The 20,526-nt window shown below is 52.6% G+C and overlaps 1 protein-coding gene across 4 annotated transcripts in view; it reads right to left on the bottom strand.

Annotated features, from left to right (window-relative positions):
• FAM149B1 (family with sequence similarity 149 member B1) overlaps positions 1-20,526 on the bottom strand; it is a 102,594-nt gene that overhangs the window by 55,677 nt on the left and 26,391 nt on the right. For all 4 annotated transcript variants that reach the window (XR_012754230.1, XM_075348949.1, XM_075348948.1 and 1 more), the window contains exons 7-9: positions 20,036-20,200; positions 19,354-19,541; positions 5,081-5,214 (exon numbers count right to left, since the gene is read on the bottom strand). Coding sequence is in view for 3 of the 4 variants with exons in the window: in XM_075348949.1 (XP_075205064.1) it covers positions 5,081-5,214; positions 19,354-19,541; positions 20,036-20,200 (487 nt within the window). In the remaining variant the exon portion in view is untranslated. The remainder of the gene's footprint in view (positions 1-5,080; positions 5,215-19,353; positions 19,542-20,035; positions 20,201-20,526) is intronic.

The raw sequence follows: 20,526 nt of genomic DNA, 5'->3' as shown, positions 1-20,526 counted from the left end.
AAAAAACGGCCCTTGAGACAGCAAGTCTGGACGGTCTGGTAGCGCCCACGGTTGGCCTACCGTGAGATGCCACAGATCCGGGTACCACGACCTCCTTGGCCAGTCTGGAGCGACGAGAATGGCGCGGCGGCAGTCGGACCTGATTTTGCGGAGCACTCTGGGCAACAATGCCAGAGGTGGGAACACATAAGGTAGCTGGAACTGCGACCAATCTTGAACTAAGGCGTCTGCCGCCAGAGCTCGGTGATCGTGAGACCGTGCCATGAAAACCGGGACCTTGTTGTTGTGCCGTGACGCCATCAGGTCGACGTCCGGCATCCCCCAGCGGCGACAGATCTCCTGAAACACGTCCGGGTGGAGGGACCATTCTCCTGCGTCCATGCCCTGGCGACTTAGAAAGTCTGCTTCCTAGTTTTCCACGCCTGGGATGTGAACTGCGGATATGGTGGATGCTGTGTCTTCCACCCACGTCAGAATCCGCCGGACTTCCTGGAAGGCTTGCCGACTGCGTGTTCCCCCTTGGTGGTTGATGTACGCCACCGCTGTGGAATTGTCCGACTGAATCCGGATCTGCTTGCCTGCCAGCCACTGTTGGAAGGCTCGCAGGGCAAGACAGACTGCTCTGATTTCCAGAACATTGATCTGAAGGGTGGACTCTTTCTGAGTCCACGTACCCTGAGCCCTGTGGTGAAGAAACACTGCTCCCCACCCTGATAGGCTCGCATCTGTCGTGACCACCGCCCAGGATGGGGGTAGAAACGACCTTCCTTTTGACAATGAGGTGGGAAGAAGCCACCACCGGAGAGAGTCCTTGGCTGTCTGAGAGAGGGAGACATCCCTGTCGAGGGACGTCGACTTCCCGTCCCATTGGCGGAGAATGTCCCATTGTAGAGGGCGCAGATGAAACTGCGCGAAAGGGACTGCTTCCATTGCTGCCACCATTTTCCCTAGGAAAAGCATGAGGCGCCTCAAGGAGTGCGACTGGCTCTGAAGAAGAGATTGCACCCCTGTCTGCAGCGAGCACTGCTTGTCCAGTGGAAGCTTCACTATCGCTGAGAGAGTATGAAACTCCATGCCAAGATATGTTAGTGATTGGGTCGGGGTTAGATTTGACTTTGAAAAGTTGACAATCCACCCGAACCTCTGGAGAGTCTTCAGTGCCACGTTCAGACTGTGTTGGCATGCCTCTTGAGAGGGTGCCTTTATCAGCAGATCGTCCAGATACGGGATCACAGAGTGACCCTGTGAGTGCAGGACTGCTACTACTGCTGCCATGACCTTGGTGAAGACCCGAGGGGCTGTTGCCAGCCCGAAAGGAAGCGCTACGAACTGCATGTGTTCGCTTCCTATAACGAAGCGTAGAAAAAACGCTGATGCTCTGGCGCAATCGGTACGTGGAGATAAGCATCTTTGATGTCTATTGATGCTAGGAAATCTCCTTGAGACATTGAGGCGATGACGGAGCGGAGAGATTCCATCCGGAATCTCCTGATTTTTACGTGTTTGTTGAGCAACTTTAGATCCAGGACGGGACGAAATGACCCGTCTTTCTTTGGCACCACAAACAAATTGGAGTAAAAACCGTGACCTTGTTCCTGAAGAGGAACGGAAGTCACCACTCCTTCCGCCTTTAGAGCGGCCACCGCCTGCAGCAGAGCATCGGCCCGGTCGGGCGGTGGAGACGTTCTGACGAAACGAGTTGGAGGACGAGAGCTGAACTCTATCCTGTACCCGTGAAACAGAATGTCCCTCACCCAACGGTCTTTGACCTGTGATAGCCAAATGTCGGCAAAGCGGGAGAGCCTGCCACCGACCGAGGATGCGGAAAGAGGAGACTGAGAGTCATGAGGAAGCCGTCTTGGTAACGGTTCTTCCTGCTGTCTTTTTTGGGCGTGATTGAGTCCGCCAAGAATCTGAGCCTCTCTGATCCTTTTGAGTCCTCTTGGACGAGGAGAATTGGGACCTGCCTGAGCCTCGAAAGGACCGAAAACCAGACTGACCCCTCCTTTGTTGGGGTTTGTTTTGTCTGTGTTGAGGTAAGGATGAATCCTTACCCTTGGAGTGTTTAATGATTTCATCCAAACGCTCACCAAACAATCGGTCACGAGAAAAAGGCAAACTGGTTAAGCACTTCTTGGAAGCAGAATCTGCCTTCCATTCTCTCAACCATAGGGCTCTGCGTAAAACCACGGAGTTGGTTGACGCCACCGCCGTACGGCTCGTAGAGTCTAGGACAGCATTAATCGCGTAAGACGCGAATGCAGACATTTGAGAGGTCAATGGTGCCACCTGCGGAGCAGATGTACGTGTGACTGAGTCGACTTGCGTAAGCCCAGCTGAAATAGCTTGGAGTGCCCATACGGCTGCGAATGCTGGCGCCAACGACGCTCCAATAGCTTCATAGATGGATTTCAACCAGAGCTCCATCTGTCTATCAGTGGCATCTTTAAGTGCCGCTCCATCTTCTACTGCAACTAAGGATCTAGCTGCAAGCCTGGAGATTGGAGGGTCCACCTTGGGACACTGGGTCCAGCCCTTGACCACGTCAGGGGGGAAAGGATAGCGTGTATCTTTAAGCCGTTTGGAAAACCGCTTATCAGGATAAGCGTGGGGTTTCTGGATTGCGTCTCTAAAGTCAGCGTGGTCCAGAAAAGAGCTTAATTTACGCTTGGGATATCTGAAATGGAATTTCTCCTGCTGTGAAGCTGACTCCTCCGCAGGAGGAGCTGGCGGAGAAATATCTAACATCTTATTGATGGACGCTATAAGATCATTCACTATGGCGTCACCATCCGGTGTATCCAGATTGAGAGCGGTCCCAAGATCAGAATCCTGGTCAGTTACATCCGCCTCATCACCCATAGATTCATCCCGCTGGGATCCTGACCAGTGAGATGAAGTTGAGGGCCCCTCATAGCGAGCCCGTTTAGGTTGTCTGGGACTGTCGTCCGAGTCAGAGTCGTCACCCTGGGGTGCGTGTAACACCCCCGGAGCACGGAAGTGTTCCAGCTGAGGGGGACCAGGGAGCAATGATTCAACAGTGTCCGTGGTCTGAGTTACTGGTCTAGACTGCAATGTTTCAAGAATTTTAGACATAGTCATAGACAATCTGTCAGCAAAAGCTGCAAACTCCGTTCCTGTCACCTGGACAGCATTCACAGGTGGTACACCCTGGGTCACGTCTAGCAGAGGCCCCGGCTGTGTCACAGGGACTGAGCACTGCACACAATGGGGGTCAGTGGAACCTGCCGGTAGAGCAGCCCCACATGCGGTACAGGCAGCATATAACGTCTGTGCCTTGGCACCCTTGCGTTTTGCGGACGACATGCTGTTGCCTCCTTGTAATCTAGGAGGGTATATAGCCGAGAACACCAGCGACTGTACAGTGTCAGTATTTGCAAACACAAAATACCAGGTACACAAACGGCACAAGTGGGGGTGAGCCCTTGAGGGCTGCTTACCGCCCGCTGAACAGCGGGTATGAGGCCGTAGAATCCCGTGTCTGGGTCTCCCCGTCTCCCCTCTGCAGCTCAGCGTGCAGGCAGGAATGGCTGCCGGCGTCCTGTGAAGAGGGGCGGACCGTGGGCGTGCCACAGACCAAAGTGCGGGAAACTGCGTCCCCCTGTGCCTAGTGTGAGGGCTGGAGTATGTAAAAAAGACTCCAGCCCTCAGCGCTGATGGTCTGTACAGCGTCCCGCCCTCCTCCTGACTGGCAGGTGCGGAGGCGGGAACGAAACGAACTAGGCCGCAAAAGCCGGGGACTGTAGTAATAAGCGCGGCCGTGATATATGCATGGCCAGCGCGGAAGTCCCCGGCGCACCACAAGTCCCAGCCGTGTCGCAGTGCGACTGACCCCGGCGGCCGGCGCGACCGTTCGCCCTGGTCTACCCACTCAGCCGAGCTGTAGTGAGGAAATGGCACAAGCGCAGCAGCGCTGATGTCCCCGGCGCACTAACACACCCAGCAATGCTGCGGTGTGCGCGCGTATGCACGGGGACACAGAGTACCTTGACGGAGCAGGGCCATGTCCCTGACGATACTCAGCTCCATATCCAGCGGCTTCTCCAGGGGCTGCGGATGGAGCACGGTCTCAGTGCCTGGAGACCGGTAAAGTCCCACTTCACCCAGAGCCCTAATGGGGATGGGGAAGGAATCAGCATGTGGGCTCCAGCCTCCGTACCCACAATGGGTACCTCAACCTTAACAAACACCGCCGACAGAAAGTGGGGTGAGAAGGGAGCATGCTGGGGGCCCTAGTATGGGCCCTCTTTTCTTCCATCCGACATAGTCAGCAGCTGCTGCTGACTAAACAGTGGAGCTATGCGTGCGTGTCTGACCTCCTTCGCACAAAGCAAAAAACTGAGGGACCCGTGCTCCCACGGGGGGGTGTATAGCCAGAAGGGGAGGGGCCTTACACTTTTAAGTGTAGTACTTTGTGCGGCCTCCGGAGGCAGTAGCTATACACCCAATTGTCTGGGTCTCCCAATTAGGAGCGAAAAAGAAAAACAAGACTCATACAGCAATGTTAATAGAAAAATAAAAAAGGTTATAGCTCATAGAAAATGCCGAAGACTGACAAACCATGGGGGCAACTATAATTCTTGTGTAATTAAATTGTTAATCTCTGGGTTTGATGTTCCTTTAAGGGAAATGACAGGTCCATTACCAGTTACCAGGTAGATGTGGGAAGATGATTATAGTTTTCAGTATATACTTACACGGGCAGACTACTTTTCTGTGCATTTCTGAAGTGACACGTCTTAGGCCAGACAGTGTCCATAGTCACTCCAGAACAGTGAATGGCTATTGGGGCTCTGTTGGGGTTTTTGCCAAAAATTCAGGGGTTACAGAGGAAACCCTGATGCAGTGTTCAGTGGAGAGTGTGAACCTAGCATAATGCATAAGACAGCAACACGATTGCAACATGATGACCATTTCTTCCCATAGAAGATACAGTAAGTGCTACCAGAAGTGTCTGCAAGCGCCTTCTTTACTTTTTACTAATGCTTAGTCAGAGAGGTGTCAGATAGCTGTTTCATGCTTAGGGCCATCTTCAGACTCTAAGGGTAACTTCCCTTACCAGGTTAGGGGAGATAGGGGGGATTTTGGAATGTGAGACAGGAGGGAGAACCAATGGAAGGCGCTGGAGTGGAGTGTAGGGGTTGAGGGTTCCTATTCTTGTGTTCTTAATGGCTATGACATGTTGGTCATCATCTGGAAAAAATAATCAGACAAGTAGAGTTACTATGCAGGCAAAAAACACACGAAATGTGAGAATAATATAAATTTATATGCAGATAATATTGTGTTAGAATATTAAAAAAAGAGAATTTTGTTTACTTACCGTAAATTCTTTTTCTTATAGTTCCATATTGGGAGACCCAGACATTGGGTGTATAGCTTCTGCCTCCGGAGGACACACAAAGTACTACACTAAAAAGTGTAGCTCCTCCCTCTGAGCCTATACACCCCAGGAGAACCAAATCTAGCCAGTTTAGTGCAAAAGCTGAAGGAGAATAGCCACCCACAAGTAAAAACAGAGCAAGAACCGGAACAACCGGAGACTCTGTCCATGACAACAGCCGGTGAAAACACGCGGAACAAGAAACTGCCAACAGGCAACAGGGAGGGTGCTGGGTCTCCCAATACGGAACTATAAGAAAAAGAATTTACGGTAAGTAAAGAAAATTCTCTTTTTCTTTATCGTTCCTATGGGAGACCCAGACATTGGGACGTCTCAAAGCAGTCCATGGGTGGGAATAAACAGAAAAACTGAGAAGTAGGCAGAGCCTTACTTCACAAATGGGCGACAGCTGCCTGAAGGATGCGTCTGCCCAAGCTCACATCTGCCGAAGCATGAGCATGCACTTGGTAGTGCTTTGAAAAGGTATGCAGGCTAGTCCAAGTGGCAGCCTGACAGACTTGCTGAGCCGTAGCCTGGTGCCTGAAAGCCCAAGAGGCACCGACAGCTCTGGTCGAGTGTGCCTTGATCCCCGGCGGGGGAGGCACCTGAGAACACTGGTAGGCATCTGAAATGGTCAACCTAATCCAACGGGCTAAGGTCGGCTTAGAAGCAGAGAGGCCCTTACGCCGACCTGTGGTTAGCACAAAAAGAGAGGTGCACCGCCTAAGAGCAGCGGTGCGAGACACATAGATCCGGAGCGCCCGTATGCAACGCTTTTTCAAAGCGATGAACAGGAGCCGGACAAAAGGAAGGCAGGGTAATGTCCTGGTTAAGGTGGAAAGGAGAAACCACCTTAGGGAGAAAGTCCGGGGTCGGACGGAGAACCACCTTGTCTTGATGAAAAACCAAAAAAGGTGACTCCGAAGAGAGCGCAGCCAAATCAGAGACTCTCCTGAGGGAAGTTAAGGCCACTAGAAAGACCACTTTCTGTGAAAGACGAAACAAAGGAACCTCCCTAAGAGGCTCAAAGGGGGGTTTCTGCAAGGCCGTGAGGACCAAATTGAGGTCCCAGGGATCCAAGGGGCGCCGGTAAGGCGGAATGATGTGAGACGCGCCCTGCATGAAGGTGCGGACCTGAGCCAGCCGGGCGATACGCCGCTGGAACAGCACTGACAGAGCCGAGACTTGTCCCTTGAGAGAATTGAGGGACAGTCCTAGCTGCAGACCGAACTGTAAAAAGGACAGAAGGGTCGGCAAGGAAAAAGGCCAAGGAGCATGGCCGGAAGAGCGACAGCAGGACAGGAAAATCTTCCAAGTCCTGTGGTAGATCTTGGCCGAGGAAGACTTCCGAGCCCGAGTCATAGTGGAAATGACATCAGGAGGAATAACAGAAGCCGTCAAGATCCAGGACTCAAGAGCCACGCCGTCAATCTGAGAGCCGCAGAATTCTGGCGGAAAAACGGACCTTGTGAGAGAAGGTCTGGACGGTCCGGAAGATGCCACGGCACCTCTACGGACAGATGGAGCAGGTCTGGGTACCAAGCTCGCCTGGGCCAGTCCGGAGCAATGAGGATGACCCGACGGCCCTCCATTCTGATCTTGCGCAGGACTCTAGGCAAGAGAGCTAGAGGGGGAAACACGTAGGACAGACGAAACTGGGACCAGTCTTGAACCAGAGCGTATGCTGCGAAGGCCTGAGGATCGTGGGAGCGAGCCACGTAAACTGGAACCTTGTTGTTGTGACGGGATGCCATTAGGTCCACGTCCGGAGTGCCCCACTTGCGGCAGATTGACTGAAACACTGCCGGATGCAGGGACCACTCGCCACTGTCCACGGTTTGACGGTTGAGATAATCTGCCTCCCAGTTTTCCACGCCTGGGATGTGGACTGCGGATATGGTGGACTTGGAGTCCTCCGTCCATTGAAGGATACGTTGTACCTCCAACATTGTCAGGCGGCTGCGTGTCCCGCCTTGGTGATTGATGTAGGCAACCGCTGTTGCGTTGTCTGACTGGACTCGGATGTGCTTGCCCGCCAATAGGTGGTGAAAAGATAGGAGAGCCAGGAGCACGGCTCTGGTTTCCAGCACATTGATCGAGAGGGCTGACTCGGACGGAGTCCAAGTGCCCTGTGCTCGGTGGTGGAGACATACCGCTCCCCAGCCGGATAGACTGGCATCCGTGGTGAGGACCACCCAGGACGGAGCCAGGAAGGAGCGTCCCTGAGACAGAGAGAGGGGCCGAAGCCACCACTGAAGAGAGCTCCTGGTCTGTGGCGACAGAGCCACTAACCTGTGCAAGGAGGAAGGCCGCTTGTCCCAACAGCGGAGAATGTCCAGCTGCAGAGGACGCAGATGGAACTGGGCAAAGGGAACAGCCTCCATTGACGCCACCATCTGACCCAGCACCTGCTTCAGGTGCCTGATGGAATAACGGCGGGGCCTCAGCAGAGAGCGCACCGCCAGTTGGAGGGACTGCTGTTTGATCAAGGGCAACTTCACAAGCGCTGGCAGAGTCTCGAACTGCATCCCTAGGTACGTGAGACTCTGGGTCGGAGTCAGAGTGGATTTGGGAAGATTGACCAGCCACCCGAATTGGGCTAGAGTGGCGAGAGTGAGCGAGACACTCAGCTGACAGTCTGCGCTGGATGAAGCCTTGACTAGAAGGTCGTCCAGGTAAGGGATCACTGCCAACCCCTGGAGGTGCAGAACCGCAATCACTGCTGCCATGACTTTGGTGAATACCCGAGGGGCCGTGGCTAACCCGAAGGGGAGAGCCACGAATTGGAAATGTTCCTCTCCGATTGCAAAACGTAGCCAACGCTGGTGAGAAACTGCAATTGGCACATGCAGATAGGCATCTCTGATGTCGATGGATGCCAGGAAATCCCTTTGGGTCATTGAGGCAATGACTGACCGCAGAGATTCCATGCGAAAATGCCGCACCTGAACATGCTTGTTGAGAAGCTTGAGATCCAGGATGGGCCGGAAGGAACCGTCCTTTCTGGGGACTAGGAAGAGATTTGAGTAGAAACCTCTGAACCGTTCCCGGGCGGGAACCGGTACAATTACTCCGTTGGCCTGCAAGGATGCCACGGCTTGAGAGAAGGCGGCGGCCTTGGAACAGGGGGGGAGTTGACAGAAAAAAATCTGTTTGGGGGGCTGGAAGAGAATTCTATCCTGTAGCCGTGAGAGATGACATCCCGCACCCACTGATCGGAGACGTGTTGAAACCACGCGTCGCCAAAGTGGGAGAGCCTGCCACCGACTAAGGACGTTGCTGGCGCGGACAGATAGTCAAGAGGAGGCTGCCTTGGTGGCAGCAGCTCCTGCGGTCTTCTGTGGACGCGCCTTTGTGCGCCAGTTGGATTTTTGGTCCTTGGCTGAGTTAGAGGACGAGGGCTTAGAGGACGACCAGTTGGAGGAACGAAAGGAACGAAACCGCGACTGGTTCCTACCCTGGACAGATTTCCTGGTTTTGGTTTGTGGCATGGAAGTACTCTTCCTGCCAGTAGCTTCCTTAATAATTTCATCCAGTTGTTCACCGAATAGCCTGGACCCAGCAAAAGGGAGCCCAGCCAGGTACTTCTTTGAAGAAGCATCTGCCTTCCACTCTCGAAGCCACAAGATCCTGCAGATAGCGAGGGAATTAGCCGAAGCCACCGCAGTGCGGTGAGAAGCCTCCAGCATGGCAGACATGGCATAGGATGAAAGAAGGGAATTTTGTTTACTTACCGTAAATTCCTTTTCTTCTAGCTCCAATTGGGAGACCCAGACAATTGGGTGTATAGCTATGCCTCCGGAGGCCACACAAAGTATTACACTAAAAGTGTAAAGCCCCTCCCCTTCTGCCTATACACCCCCCGTGCTCACGGGCTCCTCAGTTTTGGTGCAAAAGCAAGAAGGAGGAAAAAATTATAATTGGTTTAAAGTAAATTCAATCCGAAGGAATATCGGAGAACTGAAACCATTCAACATGAACAACATGTGTACACAAAAAACAGGGGCGGGTGCTGGGTCTCCCAATTGGAGCTAGAAGAAAAGGAATTTACGGTAAGTAAACAAAATTCCCTTCTTCTTTGTCGCTCCATTGGGAGACCCAGACAATTGGGACGTCCAAAAGCAGTCCCTGGGTGGGTAAATAATACCTCATAATAGAGCCGCAACCGGCTCCGTCCTACAGGTGGGCAACCGCCGCCTGAAGGACTCGCCTACCTAGGCTGGCATCTGCCGAAGCATAGGTATGCACCTGATAGTGTTTCGTGAAAGTGTGCAGGCTCGACCAGGTAGCCGCCTGACACACCTGCTGAGCCGTAGCCTGGTGCCGCAAAGCCCAGGACGCTCCCACGGCCCTGGTAGAATGGGCCTTCAGCCCTGAGGGAACCGGAAGCCCGGAGGAACGATAAGCCTCGAGAATTGGTTCCTTGATCCACCGAGCCAGGGTTGATTTGGAAGCTTGTGTCCCTTTACGCTGGCCAGCGACAAGGACAAAGAGTGCATCCGAGCGGCGCAGGGGCGCCGTACGAGAAATGTAGAATCTGAGTGCTCTCACCAGATCTAACAAGTGCAAATCCTTTTCACATTGGTGAACTGGATGAGGACAAAAAGAGGGTAAGGAGATATCCTGATTGAGATGAAAGGGGGATACCACCTTAGGGAGAAATTCCGGAACCGGACGCAGAACCACCTTGTCCTGGTGAAACACCAGGAAGGGGGCTTTGCATGACAGCGCTGCTAGCTCAGACACTCTCCGAAGTGATGTGACTGCCACTAGGAAGACCACCTTCTGTGAAAGGCGTGAGAGAGAGATATCCCTCATTGGCTCGAACGGTGGTTTCTGAAGAACCATCAGCACCCTGTTCAGATCCCAGGGTTCTAACGGACGCTTGTAAGGAGGTACGATGTGACAAACCCCCTGCAGGAACGTGCGTACCTGTGGAAGTCTGGCTAGGCGCTTCTGAAAAAAGACAGAGAGCGCAGAGACTTGTCCCTTAAGGGAGCCTAGTGACAAACCCTTTTCTAATCCGGATTGAAGGAAGGACAGAAAAGTGGGCAAGGTAAACGGCCAGGGAGAAACACCCTGAGCAGAGCACCACGACAGGAAAATTTTCCACGTCCTGTGGTAGATCTTGGCGGACGTTGGTTTCCTAGCCTGTCTCATGGTGGCAATGACCTCTTGAGATAATCCTGAAGACGCTAGGATCCAGGACTCAATGGCCACACAGTCAGGTTCAGGGCCGCAGAATTCAGATGGAAAAACGGCCCTTGAGACAGCAAGTCTGGTCGGTCTGGGAGTGCCCACGGTTGGCCGACCGTGAGATGCCACAGATCCGGGTACCACGACCTCCTCGGCCAGTCTGGAGCGACGAGGATGGCGCGACGGCAGTCGGCCCTGATCTTGCGTAACACTCTGGGCAACAGTGCCAGAGGAGGAAACACATAAGGGAGTTGAAACTGCGACCAATCCTGAACTAAGGCGTCTGCCGCCAGAGCTCTGTGATCTTGAGACCGTGCCATGAACGTCGGGACCGTGTCGTTGTGCCGGGACGCCATTAGGTCGACGTCCGGCATGCCCCAGCGGCAACAGATCTCCTGAAACACGTCCGGGTGAAGGGACCATTCCCCTGCGTCCATGCCCTGGCGACTGAGAAAGTCTGCTTCCCAGTTTTCTACGCCCGGGATGTGAACTGCGGATATGGTGGAGGCTGTGGCTTCCACCCATAGCAGAATCCGCCGGACCTCTTGGAAGGCTTGTCGACTGCGTGTCCCGCCTTGGTGGTTGATGTATGCCACCGCTGTGGAGTTGTCCGACTGAATTCGGATCTGTTTGCCTTCCAGCCACGGCTGGAACGCCTTTAGGGCAAGATACACTGCCCTTATCTCCAGAACATTGATCTGAAGGGAGGACTCTGTCTGAGTCCAAGTCCCCTGAGCCCTGTGGTGGAGAAAGACCGCTCCCCACCCTGACAGGCTCGCGTCCGTCGTGACCACAGCCCAGGATGGGGGCAGGAAGGATTTCCCCTTCGACAGAGAAGTGGGAAGAAGCCACCACTGAAGGGAAGCTTTGGCTGCCCGAGAAAGGGAGACGTTCCTGTCGAGGGACGTCGACTTCCTGTCCCATTTGCGGAGAATGTCCCATTGAAGTGGGCGCAGATGAAACTGCGCAAAAGAAACTGCCTCCATTGCTGCCACCATCTTCCCTAGGAAGTGCATGAGGCGCCTCAGGGGGTGTGACTGACCATGAAGGAGAGATTGCACCCCTGTCTGTAGTGAACGCTGTTTGTTCAGCGGAAGCTTCACTATCGCTGAGAGAGTATGAAACTCCATGCCAAGATATGTCAGTGATTGGGCCGGTGTCAGATTTGACTTTGGAAAATTGATGATCCACCCGAAACTCTGGAGAGTTTCCAGAGCAATGTTCAGGCTGTGTTGGCATGCCCCTTGAGAGGGTGCCTTGACAAGTAGATCGTCTAAGTAAGGGATCACCGAGTGTCCCTGAGAGTGTAGGATTGCCACCACTGTTGCCATGACCTTGGTGAAGACCCGTGGGGCTGTTGCCAGGCCAAAAGGTAGTGCCACGAACTGAAGGTGTTCGTCCCCTATGGTGAAGCGCAGGAAGCGCTGATGCTCTGGCGCAATCGGTACGTGGAGATAAGCATCTTTGATGTCTATTGATGCCAGGAAATCTCCTTGGGACATGGAGGCGATGACGGAGCGAAGCGATTCCATCCGGAACCGCCTGGTTTTCACATGCTTGTTGAGCAGCTTTAGGTCCAGAACGGGACGGAAGGATCCGTCCTTTTTTGGCACCACGAACAAGTTGGAGTAAAAACCGTGACCCCGTTGCTGAAGAGGAACCGGGATCACCACTCCTTCCGCCTTCAGGGTGCCCACCGCCTGCATAAGAGCCTCGGCTCTGTTGGGGGGTGGAGATGTTCTGAAGAAACGAGTCGGAGGACGAGAGTTGAACTCTATCCTGTAACCGTGAGATAGAATGTCTCTCACCCATCGGTCTTTTACTTGTGGCAGCCAGGCGTCACAAAAGCGGGAGAGCCTGCCACCGACCGAGGATGCGGTTTGAAGAGGCCGAAAGTCATGAGGAGGCCGCTTTGGGAGCGGTTCCTCCGGCGGTCTTTTTAGGACGTGACTTAGACCGCCATGCATCTGAGTTCCTCTGATCTTTCTGAGGCCTTTTGGACGAGGAAAATTGAGATCTGCCCGCGGTCCGAAAGGACCGAAACCTCGATTGTACCTTCCGTGGTGGAGGTCTGTTTGGTTTGGACTGGGGTAAGGATGAATCCTTTCCCTTGGATTGTTTAATGATTTCATCCAATCGCTCACCAAACAAGCGGTCGCCAGCCAATGGCAAACCGGTTAAGAACTTTTTGGCAGCAGAGTCTGCCTTCCATTCACGTAGCCACATGGCCCTGCGGAGTACCACTGAGTTGGCGGATGCCACCGCCGTACGGCTCGCAGAGTCCAGGATAGCATTAATGGCGTAGGACGCAAACGCCGACGCCTGATTGGTTAAGGACACCACTTGCGGGGCAGACGTACGTGTTACCGCATGAATCTGCGCCTGACAAGCTGAGATACCTTGGAGTGCCCATACGGCAGCGAATGCTGGAGCAAAAGACGCGCCTATAGCTTCATAGATGGATTTTAACCATAGTTCCATCTGTCTGTCAGTGGCATCTTTGAGTGAAGCCCCGTCTTCCACTGCAACTATGGATCTAGCCGCCAGTCTGGAGATTGGAGGATCCACCTTAGGACACTGAGTCCATCCCTTGACAACCTCGGGGGGGGAAGGGATAACGTGTGTCCTTAAGGCGCTTGGAAAAACGCTTGTCTGGACAGTCTCGGTTTTTCTGGATTGCCTCTCTGAAGTCAGAGTGATCCAGAAACAAATTTAATGTACGCTTTGGAAACCTGAAACGGAATTTCTCCTGAGAAGCAGACTCCTCAATTGGAGGAGCTGGGGGAGAAATATCCAACACCTGATTGATGGTCGCTATAAGGTCATTCACTAATGCGTCACCTTCAGGTGTATCTAGGTTGAGAGCGGCTTCAGTATCAGAATCCTGATCTGATACCTCCGCTTCATCCTCCAGAGAGTCCCCCTGCTGGGACCCTGAACAGTGTGATGAAGTGGAGGGAATTTCCCAGCGACCCCGCTTGGGCGGCCTGGGACTGCGGTCCGTGTCAGAGACCTCACCCTGGGACCTGTGGGTTACCCCCGGGGAACATTGCTGTTCCAATTGAGGGGGACCAGGGGTCAAGGATTGGATAGAGCCCGGGGCCTGAATCACCGGTCTGGACTGCAATGCTTCCAGTATTTTAGCAGACCATTTATCCATAGTCTCAGACAGTTTGTCAGCAAAGGCTGCAAACTCCGTCCCTGTCACCTGGACAGTGGTAGCAGGTGGATCCACCTGGGCCACCTGTAGCAGAGGCTCCGGCTGAGCAAGTGCCACAGGGGCCGAGCATTGCACACAATGAGGGTCAGTGGACCCTGCCGGTAGTACAGCTGTACATGAGGTACAGGTTGCAAAGTACGCCTGTGCTTTGGCACCCTTGCTTTTTGCAGATGACATGTTGTCTCCTCTGAGAACAACCAGGAGGGTATATAGCCAAAAATCAACAGAGCGACCGTACAGTGCAATGTATAGCCTATAAGCCTATATATATATATATACACTTCGGTACTCAGTGGGGCCAGCACCACAGGTGCTGCTTACCGACCGCTCAGAGCGGTTGTGTGGTCACCAGATTCCCTGCCTGGGTCTCCCTGTGTTGCCTCTCCTCTCCAGCGTCTGAATCGCTGACAGGAATGGCTGCCGGCGTTCTGTGGGGAGGAGGAGACCGTGGGCGTGCCCAAGAAAAGTGCGGGAATCCAGTGCCCCACTGTACTGAGTGAGGAGGGAGGAGGATACTAATGTATGCTCCAGCCCTCCGCTGACGATCCGTGCAGCGTCCCGCCCCTCCCCTGACTGGCAGGCCTGTGGGCGGGAAAGAACGACACTAGGCCGCAGAAGCCGGGGACTAAAGTTATAAGCGCGGCCGGCAATAAGCGCGGCCGCGCGGTAGTCCCCCGGCGCACTAACACCTCCAGCAGTGCTGGAAAGTGTCTGGCACTAACGCTCGTTGTCCGGCGCACTAACACACCCAGCAGAGCTGGAAAGTGTCTGGCACAAGCACTCCATGTCCGGCGCACTAACACACCCAGCAGAGCTGGAAAGTGTCTGGCCCAAACGCTCCATGTCCGGCGCACTAACACACCCAGCAGAGCTGGAAAGTGTCTGGCACAAGCGCTCCATGCCCGGCGCACTAACACACCCAGCAGTGCTGTAATGTGTATGGGACCAGCGCTCCATGCGCGGTCCCCACGGGGACACAGAGTACCTCATAGTAGCAGGGCCTTGTCCCTGACGATACCCAGCTCCTATCCTGCAGATTCCCAGGGGCTGCGGAGGGAGCACGGTCCCAGTGCCTGGAGACCGATCCGGATCCCACTTCACCCAGAGCCCATTAAGGGATGGGGAAGGAAAGCAGCATGTGGCTCCTGCCTGTGTACCCGCAATGGGCACCTCAACCTTAACAACACCGCCGACAAAGTGGGGTGAGAAGGGAGCATGCTGGGGGCCCTGTTATGGGCCCTCTTTTCTTCCATCCGACCTAGTCAGCAGCTGCTGCTGACCAAGCTGTGGAGCTATGCGTGGATGTCTGCCTCCTTCGCACAAAGCATAAAAACTTAGGAGCCCGTGAGCACGGGGGGTGTATAGGCAGAAGGGGAGGGGCTTTACACTTTTAGTGTAATACTTTGTGTGGCCTCCGGAGGCATAGCTATACACCCAATTGTCTGGGTCTCCCAATGGAGCGACAAAGAAAAGCGGAAGCTTGGGAAGTTAAGGCAACCATTTCGGGCATAGATTCCTTGGTGAGGGAATGCATCTCCACCAAAGAAGCAGAGATGGCTTTGAGAGCCCACACTGCTGCAAAAGATGGGGAGAACAAGGCCCCTGCCGCCTCATATACAGATTTGGCCAGAAGGTCAACCTGGCGGTCAGTGGAATCCTTAAGAGAGGTGCCATCAGCCACTGATACCACGGTCCGGGCTGAGAGTCTAGACACCGGGGGGTCTACCTTTGGTGAATGAGCCCACTCCTTGACCACCTCAGGTGGAAAGGGAAAACGGTCATCAGAGCCACGCTTTGGGAAGCGTTAGTCAGGACAGGCCCTAGGCTTGGTCACAGCGGCCTGAAAACTGGAGTGGTTAAAGAACACACTCTTTGTCCTCTTAGGCAAGGTAAACTGGTGCTTTTCTGCCAGAGAGGGTTGCTCCTCTGATACTGGCGGATTGAGGTCCAGTACAGAATTAATGGACGCAATCAAGTCACTAACATCTGAGTCACTTTCGGACAGATCAATGGGGCACATGGAGGTAGCCTCCGAGCCCCCTGTAAAGGCATCCTCCTCGTCCTGCGAGTCAGCCTCTGAAACAGAGCCGCGGGACGAGGAAGGGGAGGGAGCCCTACGTCTCCTCTTAGGAGGACAGGGCCCGGGACCAGATGAAGAATCCTCTGTGAGCTACGCTGAGAAAGCCCTAGCAGCAGAGGCACCATGTGAAGGGGGCTGATGCATGTTCAGCAAAGTCCGGGACAGCTGTCCCATGGAGTCGGCAAAAGACTGGGAGATAGACCTAGATAAGGATTCTACCCAAGCCGGGGGTTCAGCAACAGGAGCCGGAGCAGCCTGAGAGACCACTGGGGGTGCGATTCCAGGCTGAGGCATTGTCAGGTTAGAGCAGGCATCACAATGTGGATAGGTGCTCGGTTCAGGCAGTATGAGCTTACATGCAGTGCATACTGAATACAGCTTTGGAGCCTTGCTCCTCGTGTGAGACATGCTGCTGAAGAGGGGGCTCTGCCAGAGTGACCCCCAGAGAGTATATACAGAGGCCCACAACCAGAGGTTGTGGCTTACCAGACCGCTGGAGCGGTGTTGTGTGCCCTCCAGATCCCGAAGCCCGGACCCCCAAGCACCTCAGCAGGGATGCTGCAGCCAGTGATGATCGCAGAGAAAACGCTGATAAAATGGCGCCGGAGCGAGGAGAGGGGGCGGGACCAACTCTGAGAGCGTGAACTGGAGGGCCAAATAGACTTACAGGGGAGGAAACATGTACTCAGTGAGGAGTGTCTCTCCCCTGTGCAAACCAGCCGCTGGGCGGAGCCGCACTGTCCCTCTGCATGAATGACATGCGAGGGCAGTGAAACCGAAAGTAGGCCTCCGGCGAAGCCGGGGCCTAAATTTGAGCGGTGCGGCCGGCGCGCAGGCACCATCGGCGCGGTTCTCAGGCGACAGCCAGAGAACCGTCCGGAAATGTCAGAAAACTCACTCAGCACACTCTCCCACCATAATAAAGTATAGGGACCCCCAGAATATAAACGTCTCAGGTACTTAGCTTGCTGAGACGCAGGGTTCCAAGTCCCTGGGGATGAGTGCTCCTTCCAGCAGGATCCTGAAGGGCTGCGGATGGAGACCGGTCTCCTGCAAAGCATGGAGAACCGTGCTGGCTCCCACTTCAAGCCAGAGCCCGAGGGATGGTGAAGGAGCGCGGCATGTAAGGCTCCAGCCTTGGAATCAACCTTAACAGCACCGCCGACACAGTGGGGTGAGAAGGGACATGCCGGGGGTCCAGACTTGGACCCGCTTTTCTTCAAACTCTTTCCAAAAATGAAAAATCAGATGAGAATGCATGTGTGGATGTATGCCTCCTGAACACAAAGCAATGAACTGGCTAGATTTGGTTCTCCAGGGGGTGTATAGGCTCAGAGGGAGGAGCTACACTTTTTAGTGTAGTACTTTGTGTGTCCTCCGGAGGCAGAAGCTATACACCCAATGTCTGGGTCTCCCATAGGAACGATAAAGAAATATAGAAATAAATGAGAATACATAATGTAAAACTAAAACGTCAGACATGCAAGCACCCACCTGTATGAAAGACTTCCCTGCTCTTCCCCCACCCTCTCATACCTGGGCATCGCCGATGTATTAATTCCATGCTCCCAGCCTTCAGTGCCAACTTGATGGGTCCAATACAGCAAAGCTTTTATGCATGTATTTGGGTGTAGAAAACTGTGAAAAGTCACATAATTTTGGTGCAACTCGAGGCTGCGGTAAATTTATGTGACCTATGGCATTCTCACCCCATTTTTGCCCAGATCCAACAAAGTGGACAGACCTGAGGCAGAACGGGGGTAAATTCATGATGAGCGGGAGCGTTACTAAACCACAACTCGTAATCCAGCAGGGGCTGGAGTAGTATTCATGGCGCAGCATAGACAGAGATGTACACCATTTGTCCGGCGCTCCTAATTCAGGAGCATCAGGCTCAAGGGTTCCCCTCATCAAGATGAGCGTGAATAACGCCGGTCTTCACTTTTCAGGCTCAATATCTAAGCAGCTTTAAAAATCACATGCTCATCCCTTTGGAGTTTTGGGGTCCAAATAGAGATGAGTGAGCCAGATGCTTGGTTTTCGAGCTGAAACACAGACTTCAAATAAAAAAAAAAAAACAAACAGAGTTGGAGTTTGGCTGCTTTACATATGCTGTCCACTTGTGCGAGCATCACTGTGCTTGGGTACACCCGGTGCTCAACCCCCAAGTGAGCCGTTTGCTGTGTTTTAACAACAGCATGATCAGATGTAGTGTGCAACACCCCCCCCCCCCCCAAAAAAAAGGGAAATCCCCGCCCGGAGGTGTTCGTTTTACTTATGTCTGACTGCATGTGGGCGGAGACCTGAACTGCCAATTAGTGAATTCCATTGGGGTTCAGTCCAAGCTCAAACCCGTGCAAGCAGTGGCGTATCTAGAGTTCAAAAGGCCCTGGCACAAAATTTGGACCTGGGCCCCCCCAACCTTGCATTTTGGTCTGATATATGTATACATTTAATGTTCTAGATCCTATAAAGACATACCAATTGCCCTCCCCCCATTATGTAGCAATGTCCCCCATCCTGGTATACAAGTTCCTCTCCTGGGCACCTCCTGATGTATATACCGTCCTCCTCCTGGTATATATATGTTCCCCTCCTGGTATATACTGTCCCAGTTCTGGTGTATCCTGTTCCCCTCCTGGTATATATGTTTCTCTCTTATGCGCCTCCTGCTATATACTTCTACCCCCCACCCCGATATATACTGTCCCATTCCAGGTATACATGTTCCTCCTCTGGGTTCCTTATGGTCTATATTGTTCCCCTTCCTGGTATCCATGTTCCTATCCTAGTCCCCTCCTGGTATATACTGTTCCCTTCCTGGTATATACTGTACTGACCACCTCCCGACTCCCATGTCACGAGTCGTCCTCCTCTATAGCCAGAACGCAGTGGCAGGCAGCCTTCATCGGCGTCCGTGCTATGGCAACACATGACATTGTCATGCGCTGTTTCATTCATGCGAACGCCAATGAAACCTGTCGACTTCTGTTTGTCCAGCAGCGTGTATCAAAGTAGAGGGACCAGACGGGTTTCTGCACCGCTATTCATTTCAGCTGGATGTGTGCCCTTGGACGCACATACAGCTGAAGCAGGGGCTAGGGCCAGTGGGCCCCCTGCACCCCCAGGCCCGGTCACGATCACTGCGACCACGAGTGTTCTACCCATTTGGAGGTATGGTTCGGCTGCACCCGCTGAGCCGAAGTTCCAGGGGTTTGCTCATCTCTAGTCCTGAGTTTTTTATCCAAGCCAACATCATCATGGAGTTTTTATATTCTTCCCATATTTGCATGGATTTGAGAACAAGGTAACAATAACTGTACAGTGCTACTGAATATGTTGGTGCTATATAAGCAATGAAAAATAAATAATAGGATGTACTTTAATACACACTTTAATAGAAATGCTGCAAGTGATTTAGAGCCAGACCTGATTTTATTTTGCTTTTCTTACCAGTGACAGATTCTTCCCAATGTCGGCAAACAAGTTCCTCCAGACACGCCACTGCTTCCTTCCACACGTCATCAAACACGCAAGCCAGGACTGCCTCTTTCTTGCAGTACTGTGGGGAAATCGGGGGGTAGCCCATCTTCAAGCTGTCCAGGGACATCACTCTGTTCCATTCAAAGAATTCATCATCCCTAAGGGACAAAAATAATAACCTTCAAAACGTGCAAAGCTTCTTTTGCGGACTTTCTTTGGTTGACATATTTAGTGCTTGTTCACACTCTGAGGACAAATATCCGCATGCAACTTTACAAGCGGTGCGGATTGTAAATCTACAGCATATCAATGTGTTGTATTATCTGGAGTCTGTTGCAGATTTTCCCCCATTAAGTTAAATGGAAAAGTAAAAATCTGCAACAAATCCTAATAGTCGCGGTTTCTTTTTCTGTGAATTAGCGACAAATCTGAAATTTGAGTGGATGTGAACAACCAAATATTTAAAGTTAAAGTAACCGAAATACAAAGTAAATCAGAAAGTTGTAGAATTTTCCCGATACAATAATTCTATCTGATTTTCAAATATTTATTTTAACCCATCATTTCCCATTCTTGCACTTACATATGAAGATAATACTAATGCCAAATGCCCTTCTTCTTCACCCATCGTAGCTCACTTATAAATACTCACTTATCTCGACTGTCAAAAGCCAAATATTCCTCCATTGTACCGTCTGACATGATTACCCCCACATCGTCGTCATCATCCTCCTCGTCAGTATTGAGAGAAAAAGATACCGGGCCACTACTGTCACTAGGGGTGGAGATAGGAAACCTGACGCCAAAAATACCCAACCTGGAATATACAATGTATCATGAATACAGACATGCAGGAGCAGCTGGAATACAAGTGATTCTGTTAAAGCAAACGTTACTGTGAAAGTGGCATATTCAGCCATTTTATTGGAAACTTGTTGTCCAGCATTCTTTCAGTCACTCATATCCCTTTATTTAGACAAGTCGGTAAATGAGTGTTCATTTGACTCATGTAAACATGCCACAATCATGATCATGATCATAAAAAATGCCCTCCTAATTCCTGTAATACTCCCCCTGCTCCAGGGCTACTGCATCGATATTCTCCAGATAGGTAGGACATGACGAACTTGTGGCTACAAGACA

Source organism: Anomaloglossus baeobatrachus, chromosome 5 (assembly GCF_048569485.1).
Source record: "Anomaloglossus baeobatrachus isolate aAnoBae1 chromosome 5, aAnoBae1.hap1, whole genome shotgun sequence".
Lineage (NCBI taxonomy): Eukaryota > Metazoa > Chordata > Amphibia > Anura > Aromobatidae > Anomaloglossus > Anomaloglossus baeobatrachus.
This window is presented reverse-complemented; position numbering and strand designations above follow the sequence as displayed.